This window comes from Agelaius phoeniceus, chromosome 3 (genome assembly GCF_051311805.1).
Source record: "Agelaius phoeniceus isolate bAgePho1 chromosome 3, bAgePho1.hap1, whole genome shotgun sequence".
Classification (NCBI taxonomy): Eukaryota; Metazoa; Chordata; class Aves; order Passeriformes; family Icteridae; genus Agelaius; species Agelaius phoeniceus.
This window is the reverse complement of record NC_135267.1, coordinates 33,662,903-33,672,139: the sequence shown is the minus strand read 5'-3', so window position 1 is coordinate 33,672,139 and position 9,237 is coordinate 33,662,903. Positions and strand designations below refer to the sequence as shown.

Below are 9,237 nucleotides of genomic sequence, written 5' to 3'. Positions count from 1 at the left end.
TGAAGAGTACCAAAAAGAAAAATAACATGGAATCTTCTCCTCAGTCCAGCAGTATGCACTCAGTTTATACCGAGAAGCCACTCATGAGAGGGAGAAAGAGCAGGTGATGTGTGGGTGGATCAAAACATGACTGTTCAGAGCATTAATGAATAAAGATGAGACTATCTGCAGCTTCTGATCTCCGCATTGGAAGTGTTAAACAGACCAGGATGCTGCATAACAGCAATGAGAAAAAAAGGTGTAGAGAGATGTTTCCTCTTGGACACTGAATTTATGTTAGGAGAAGGATGTAGAGTGATTAATGTGCCTGGTACCCAATAATGCCTGGTACTCAAAATATCTGACAGGTTTTTAAGAACCACTGTGGACCTGTGGTCTTTAAAAGAAGTTGTCACTACTAAGTAATGCAATTAAGAAGGTTCTTATTCCATTCAGTCTCAGAATGGGCATGATGAAGAAGTGGAAAGAATAAATTAGTCAGACATGTAACAAAAGTATCCCAACAGCAATAGGATGCTATGAGAATATGAAGTCTCATGAATATGTTGGAAGAAGTACAGAAAATGCAGTAATTATATTTTCATACAACCCTGACCAAGTTGTTTCTCAGTTCCACCAAGGCCTGTCAAATACCTAAACTCTTCAGGTTTGGGGTTTTTTTAAGAGAAATGTTATCCAATTAATACACATAGTAATTATGTGTAATGTTCAGCCCATTTGTTGGTTTTGCAACAAGGCAAAATTAATGCCAATGTTTCACATTCTTGGCATTTTACTGGGCTGCCCTTGTAGATCTGGACACAGCACTCTGCAGCTCTGGCACCATGAGGTCAGTTTTGTCACAGGGATCTGTACTAGAGCTATGAGAGAAGTACAACAGCAGCTTGGATACCTTGGGCTGGTTCTGGAGATGGCCACAGCAGTGCCCCCATCTTTGCTACTCTGATCTTGTCAGAAGCTGAGGTACTGAATTTGGCACACACCCAGCTCCCAGCTTTGGTCTCCCAGTACATGACAGTCCAGGTGTTAAGAGGATGGTGCCAGACTCTTTTTGGTGGTGTTCAGCAACAGGATGAGGAGTAGTGGCCATAAACTAAAACATGAGAAGTTTCACATCAACACAATGAAGTTTTTTACACTGAGAGTGGGCGTTGCCTGGGAAGGTCGTGGAGTTTCCCTCTCCAGAGCCATTCAAAACCAGGACGTGCTCCTGTGCCACCTGCACCAGCTGACCCTGCCATGGCAGATGATGTCCAGGGGTCCCTCCCAACCCTAAGGACCCTGCGATTCTGTGAAGGTGTTTCTCCTCAATCCAGAGGCCACCTCGCCACAGGGCTCAGCTGGATCACACGCACCAGGAGCCTGGGCAGCAGGATGAGAACCAATTTAACAACCTTGTTCAGTTCCAGCCTCTCGGACGTGCTGAACATGTCAGCGCACCTGAGAGGTCTCCTTTGCCTTTTAGAAATGGAGCTTCCAGAACGAGGTGGCTTGTGCAAAGCCGCTGTGACCTCATGCCCCAAACAACAGCTGATTTAGGTTTTAAAAACACCATTATTGGCGGGGAGAGGGAACAAAACCAACCAAACAAAAAAGCCAATCCGTACAAAACCCTGCGCTGTGGGATTGTCTTGTACTTTGGCCTCTCTGGCGGCCCGTAGGAGGCCCCGGCGCTGCCGTGAGCGCGGCGGCCGCGCAGGCGCAGCGGTGCCGGGGTGGGCGCGGATGGCGGTGGCACCGTGCGATGCTGCGCTGGCTCGTGGCCGTGCTCAGCCACTCCTACTTGGTGCCCAGGGCCGGCTCCATGTTCTACGCCGTGCGCAAGGGCCGGCGGACCGGCGTCTACCGCACCTGGTGAGCGAGGAGCAAGGGCCGCGGTGGAGCGGGGAGCCCGCCCGGCCCGGCCTGGCCTCACCGCTGCCCTCTCTGTTGCAGGGCGGAGTGCCAGGAGCAGGTGAACAAGTTCCCCTCCGCCAGCTTCAAGAAGTTCGCCACCGAGAAGGACGCCTGGGCCTTCGTGCGCGCCGGCCTGCCGGGGCCGCAGCAGCAGCCGCAGCAGCAGCCCGAGCCGGCAGGTAGCGCGTCCCGCCGCCGGCAGGGAGGAGGGGAGGAGGGCGGGGGTCCCGCCGGGGGCTCGGGGCAGGCACGGCGGCTGAGCCGGCGCTGCGGCTGCTGCCGGAACGCGGGCACCGGCCCCTGCTCAGCGCCGTTGCCATGGCCTCCGGGCACGGGGATGGATGTGCCAGCGCAGTGAAAGTGTTTCTGTGGGTGTTTGGAGAGCGTTGCTTGCTCTGTGTACATATTAAGGTGTAAGGGCCATTGCATGTCTGTTTGCATGTCTGTTTCCTCTTCGGTTTGACTTAGGATGAAGAATGACGTGAGTATTTTATTTCTTCTCGGTAATAGTTTGGGGGGGTGGGGTGTCAGATAACGGGCTAACACTGCTAATAAGAACAACTGTTGTCTTTAGAAGCAGTCATTTCAAATAAAATAAAATTTTATTCTGCTGAACTTCCTAACTTCCTTTTTTTTTTTTTTTTGTTTGGCAGAAGCATTTGTTCCTCCAGCTGTAACACAAGAAAATGGTAGTCAGAGAGAGAAACCAGAATTAAATACCATGTGTTGCAGTACATGTAAAAGGCCATATGAACAGTCTACAAATGAAGAGCAGATTGCAAAGCGTGTGAAACATGATGAAGTACACTCAGTGTGCTCAATGCCAACAGTCAGTGAAGATAAGTTTTCATATATGGGTGAGGTCTTTGATCATTCCTTTAATTATTTTCATTTGTTTATTCTCTGTGACAAGCAACAACCGTAACTATTAGAAAACTTATAGGGAGGTTTGTATGTGGCAGCATTAGGCCCGTTATTTCTTTTTGAAATGAAAACACGAACCATTATCTGTTTGTTCACATTGTCTTTCAGTGTAATTTTGATTGGTTTTAACTGGTATGAATATATAGCTTAATCATAGTGTTATAGGTGTGTTTTTATGTGTGTCTGGGCTAAAGATTTGATGTAGCTTTGAAGTTTTAAAGAAGACTTGAACTGTAGTGAAAAGTATGGGACTTGGGGTAGAAGTTCTTCTTGAGGCTGATTGGTTTGACTGCAGTGAGGGTGTCAAGCTGCAGTGTGGCTGTGGTGCTCTGCACTGCTAATTCACATGGCTTCTGCAGTTACCTTTTGGAAGGGCTCTCTGGAGAGGGAACTTTTGGGGCTTAGTATACTGGCAAACATTTCTTCTATCCTAAATAGTCAGTGTTTTTGAGGAGGTGCTGATTTTGGTAATTTTTTTGTAGGTGACTTTGCAGTTGTTTATACAGATGGTTGTTGCTCTAGTAATGGACGTAACAGGGCACGTGCTGGAATAGGTGTCTACTGGGGACCAGGCCACCCTTTGTAAGTACCTCAATGGATTTTTTTTTTTTTAATTAATGTATTCTGTTCGGTTTTTATATGATTTACAATACCAGCCCCCTTTTAAATATGAAGCTCTGTTGTTGAGACTCATAATGACAATGTTACGAGACTGAGTCAGGAGATATTGAGGGGAACAGAGAAAGCAGCCTCTCTGGGAAAAATCAACTGGAAATAATATTCTTGTCTTTAATGTCTTTAATTATACACCATTCTGAATACTTGGAATAACTAATTACTATTTGTTCTTTGGACACAGAAATACCAGTGAAAGACTTCCTGGACGGCAGACTAATCAAAGAGCAGAAATCCATGTAAGTAGCAAATGTCCTGAAATGCTTCTCCATGTTAGCCTGCAGCTGCACTTTCAGGACTATTTTAGCTCTGGTTTCCAAAAACCAGTATGGAGCTCTGAGAAGTATGCAAAATATTCAGAGTTATGACTTCAAAAAATAGTTATCTTCAAGTTTTATTGGTCTTTATTGGCTTTGAACTAGGTAATTCACCTTGAGAATTTCCAAGTGCCACCAAGCACAGCTATTTAAACAGCCTTACATTAGAAAAGTCTCACTCTCAACTCTGTATAGATTCTCTTGCATTTTTAATGTGTGTGTTTCAGACCTTAGAGTGAGGACTGCTGAGTATTGGTTGAGAGTCAGCTTCTTATGATGGCAGGATCAGAGTATCATAATCCTTAGATAAATGTAAAAAACAATTCTAAGCTCCTGACTAACTTCTGTTGACAACAGCCGGTTTCGTCTTCTCTTTTCATTTCCTCTTAATTATGGTATTTCTGCTATCCCACACTCCATGTTTGGAGATGAACTGAAATAGGCAATTGATCTGCTTAAAAACTTCAAAGTTCATTTTAGAGGTGGTGTTAGTGTGCCAGTGGTCAGATTTGTCACTGATTTGTCACTTTTCAGTTCTACATCGACACCCAGCCACTTCTGCCTGTAATATTTCAGAGCACTAAAAAAAAACCAAAAAAACCCAACTTGTTATGGCATCCAGACTGTTGGAACTGATACGAGTACTTCCTCAAAGTTTTGGAGAAAATGCCTTGGTGTTGATAGAGGTCTTGATAGTTAGAAAATGGGTCAGAGAGCTACTTCTTCAGCTCAGAGTTGAACATCAGAATATTACGAGGTTTTGTTTGCTTTTGAAACTTAAGTGCCTGCCTCTTTGCCTGAATCATAAAAAATCAAAATCATCTGTAATACACAATTTTGGGATCCTCTACACTAAAACATGTTGATAACCACTGGTGGAGAGGTTACAGTAATATACGTCGTTCTGTGTGAGCATCAGGTACTTTGTTGGTATCTTAATTCCATGTGGCCAAAATCCTTTCTGAACTGTTGTTGTTTTGAAATGTTCTTAAGGCAGCCTGCAAAGCAATAGAGCAAGCCAAGAGTCAAAACATCAAGAAGTTAATAATCTACACTGATAGCAAGTTTACTATTAATGGTAAGTTAATGATTTTAATTTTCCTGATCTTTAAAGACACTGCATGCTTTTCCATTACATAAGACCCACAGAACATTCCTGGAGAGATGAATGTAAGGAAGACAGTGCATAACTTATGGCTGCTTGGGGAAAAACTTCAGAGTATCAGACATTGCCTGCTAACTGCACAAAATGGAAGTAGAGTTGAAGCGTCTGTTATAGAAAATGCTGACAGAAGTAACACCAGGATTTGTGTCCTGAGGTGTTCAGTGTGACAAAATCTAGAAAAAAAGTTGTTCATGGATAGGCTGTTAAGGCTGTACTCAGGAAATTACTTGGAAGTTGGTGTGGTAACCTGTAGGGTTTTTGTTGTTTGGCATGTATTGGAGAGGCTGTTTTTAACACACACAAACACACACACATCTGTGAAGTACATTCAAGTTCTCTTGCTTCCAAGCTTTTAGGCTACCCTGGAAGAGTAGCCAGAGATATGTGCTCAGATTAAAAGACCTGGAAAACCTAATTTTATTCTCTATAAATACCATATGAAGCAGCCAATAAGACTTAATTTCAGAAAAAACTTCTTCCTCTTTCCTCAAGATCTTCAGATTTTATTCCTGTGAAAATCTGGAACTGCCTAAGTTTTTTATTTTTGTTTGGTTGTTTATGGGGGGTTTTTTGTTTGTTTTTTATTCAATTTACAAAGGCAGTACATGTTTGTTTGTTTCCAGATCACTTGGGAGATTTGATTTTGTGGGGTTTTTTTGAAATAACATTAAACAAAAACTTAGCACAGCTTATGGTTGAAAATTAAATGTTGTTCTTTTTGTCTTAATCTCTTTGGTTTTGCTGGCAGTTTCATTTTGCATTTTGGGTCACTGAGGTGCAGATGCCATTCTTGTTTAAGCAAAGGTATTTTGTAGATGTGTCTAGGAATTACTATTTAAAAATGCCAAAGAAGGAGGCTTGTAGTTAAGTACAAGTGGATGTAATTAGGTTTTTAGGAGGTTTTGTGTTCAAGACTGGAGATTTCTTGTTTGATTCAGGTCATGAAAGTAGTACGGATGTCTTAAATTGTCCACACCAGCACAGATATTAAAAAAAAATGAAAAATCCTTACTTAAGGAGTAATATAGAAAATTCCCTGGTGAGCAGTAGGCTTTGTTTACTGTATCATCAAGCAAATCCTTAGCTTCAGTTTATTGAAGTTTATTTGATACTTTGTGTACAGTGCATATACAAGATTGTAGTCTTTAAATTAAATATCTGTTTGGAAAAACAGGTATTTAATTTAATGGTTGGGTAATTCAGGTAATAATGAAAAAATACAATCCTGAAAGACAGCATCAGAGAAGCAAACAAAAATTATCTCTTGTCTCCAGTGTTTTTGCCTGAGACTTTGTACAGAGGTAATGTCTTGTTAAAAGGCTGTTGGCTCCATCTTGATCCTTGCTGACTTCTTTAACAGCACTCTTATGGTGATACCCCCTCTGCACAGGTATTACGAGCTGGGTTGACAACTGGAAAACAAATGGCTGGAGAACAAGTTCAGGAGGAAGTGTAATAAACAAAGAAGATTTTCAAAGACTCGATAGTCTAGTAAAAGACATAGAAATTCAGTGGGTAAGTTCCTTGTTTCTTATTCTTAATGACATTTTAAAAATGTTCTGGTAGAAATTTAAAAGTGTGATCATAACTAAGACTTTTGTAGAGCATAGTATTGTACTTCCTTAAGTAAAACTGCAAATACAGAGAAGCTGCTTGTTGTATTTAAAGCAAATTAGCAACATAACCTAGATTCTTGGAACCAGTATTTCAATTATTTAAATGAATATTTGTATTTGTTTCCTATCTCTTATTACTGCTTAGAAAATGCCTGCAATAATTATTTTTAGTTTGTTAGTGGTGTTAGTAGATGCAATTTCTGTTCCTGGAAATCTAACCTTAGAATATAACTGGTTTTTGTGTCATAGCTGAATTTCTGTATTTGCTTTTCAGAACTATTTAGGATGCTGCTTTGTTGGAGTAACTGAATTACATGAGTGTCTTTAAACTGGGAAAACTAAGTGTGTGTAACCCCAAATAAACCAGCTCTAGTTTTCTGTGCCTTAACTGCATTTCTTCTAAGGAAATTTAGTACGAGAAGGTCTTTAAAATTGTTTTGCTCTCTGGTAAAGAAGTAAAACAACTTCTATACAGATATTTCTGGTAGAATGTATTTTTCTGTAACCTCTAATATCAGTGCTTAACACTTCAGGGAAATATATTCCTTTGCCTCTTAAATTTTAGCCTAATTATGATATAAGGCCACTGATTTGAGAAAATGTGTGTACAGTTGACTTTGGACCTGTAATGGCATGTTTACTCAGCTTCTGTCTTTACTCTGTAGAAAACAGGATCATGTAGATATTTAATGTGCAATTTTTTGATGGGAATTTATTGCAGGTATTCATGTTGCTCTGTGTTACAGAGTTGGTGGGTGCAACTTACAGGCTGGTTAGATTTTCTATAGCTACTCCTATGTTCTATTGAGGAGAAAGCATAAAAATTTAAAGACTAAGTAAGTTCAGCTGTTCTTGGGAATATTTTACATAATTAAAAGATACTCCTTTATGAACAATTCTTAAAATTGAATCTCTTAGAAAAGGTTGGACAAATTTTGTTTCAGGAGGAGTGTATGCTTGCAGAGTCCTACATGGGCTGCAGGCTCATCTCTGCTCCACCGTGGCCCTCCTGGGCTGTAAGGGGGACAGGCTGACTGACCATGGTCTGCACCACAGGCTGCAGGGGAATCTCTGCTCAGCTGCCTGGAGCACCTCCTCCTTCAGCACTGACCTTGCTGTCTGCAGAGCTGTTCCTTTCACATATTCTCACTCTTTTCTCTGGCTGTTGTGCTGCATTTTTACCCTTTCTTAAACATGTTTTCACAGAAGAGCCATCAGCTTTGCTGGTGGGCTTAACTGTGTTAAACTTTGGGTCCCTTTCGGAGCTGTCTGGATCTGGCTCTCTCTCACGTAGGGGCACTGCTCATGTCTTTTCACAGAATCCACACCTACAGCTCCCCACGTGGTACCAAAACCTTGCCATGTAAATCTAATGTCACTTCACACCCACTTCATGCTTATTCCCTCTCTGATCTTGTCAAATAGCAAGCTTGATTTTCTTCCTCACCTTCCTACTCCACCCTTGCTTCTGACAAGGATGGGCTTAGGGTATAAAGTTTTTTTCAGTTCCTGATTAATGGATAGACAATTAACACATCTGAAAATTGAGAGGATCTTTTGATATCCTTTATATGTATCCTAAGTGAGTGCTGTAAGTACCAAGGCCTTAAGTGGAATAGAGGACTTTGGCTTTTGGGGAAAGATCAACTCAGTTTAACCACTGAATGCAGAAAGGTGGGAATTTTGAATTGGAGCAGTTGTCTGTATTTCTTAAAGCATAGGTTAGCTGGTCCTTATGTTTTTAATTAATTCCCATAAAGATGATATCCACAGTTTGACAAGAGTTTCCCTAGAGGAAGAGAGACAATGAAAATCTCTGGGAAGAACACCTAAGGGCTAAATATTAGGTGTGGACCTCTGAGGAGGTGCTCCTGTACTATCAGTGACAGAGCATTGCTTTATCAAATTTCACGTATCTACTTTATTCCTGGTTTCTTCCATGTCTAAACTGATATATTTTGTCCTGACAGATGCATATTCCTGGTCATGCTGGCTTCCAAGGAAATGAAGAAGCTGATAGACTAGCAAGAGAAGGAGCTTGTAAACCACAGTGCTGATGGCCTGGGACTAGAGACTGTTGCACTGGGAGAAAAGGGCCTAACATGACAGCAACAACTTGAACTGCTGAAATTGTTTTGGAATTGAACTTTGAGCTGTACTTCTTTCTGGCCTGAAGCACTAAATATAAACCAACTTCTGGGAAGGAAAACCCCACATTTTCTTCTGTTGCATTTGTTTTACGATTGAGACAATATTTAGTTGATGATACTGAGTATTTGTTTTTTCTTCATCTATTGGAAAGGCTGTGGTCAGTGCTTTTAGCTGTCTTGTGTACTTATGAACTCACCTTACAGACAGGCTTCTGAAGAAGTAATTTGAAATCAAAGTGTTCTGTATTTTCCTCTTAATGAAATAAACTTGTTTTTGGTTTTTTTTTTGGTTTTTTTTTTTTTTTTTGTGCAGAGGTATTTATTGCAGCCCAAAATCTGGGGCAGACTTTGGGGTTGGTTGATTTGGTAGGAGGTCACCACCTAACAGAGATGTCCATTTGTCTGCTCTGGCATTCTGGTACTGGCAATAACTGCTCTAAGATGGGCCTGTAACACTGAGACCTGTGTGTGCCTCACAGTGTCAGCTACAGCAC

General features: G+C 41.5%; 1 protein-coding gene across 1 annotated transcript; it reads left to right on the top strand.

The window, feature by feature from the left end:
• Positions 1 to 1,693: 1,693 nt before the first annotated feature.
• RNASEH1 (ribonuclease H1) lies at positions 1,694 to 9,029 on the top strand. Its single transcript, XM_054628931.2, has 8 exons — positions 1,694 to 1,854; positions 1,936 to 2,075; positions 2,550 to 2,753; positions 3,303 to 3,402; positions 3,680 to 3,734; positions 4,806 to 4,890; positions 6,368 to 6,492; positions 8,564 to 9,029. The coding sequence occupies exons 1-8, from the start codon at positions 1,745 to 1,747 to the stop codon at positions 8,648 to 8,650; spliced, it is 906 nt and encodes a 301-aa protein (XP_054484906.2). The 5' UTR covers positions 1,694 to 1,744; the 3' UTR covers positions 8,651 to 9,029.
• Positions 9,030 to 9,237: the final 208 nt, after the last annotated feature.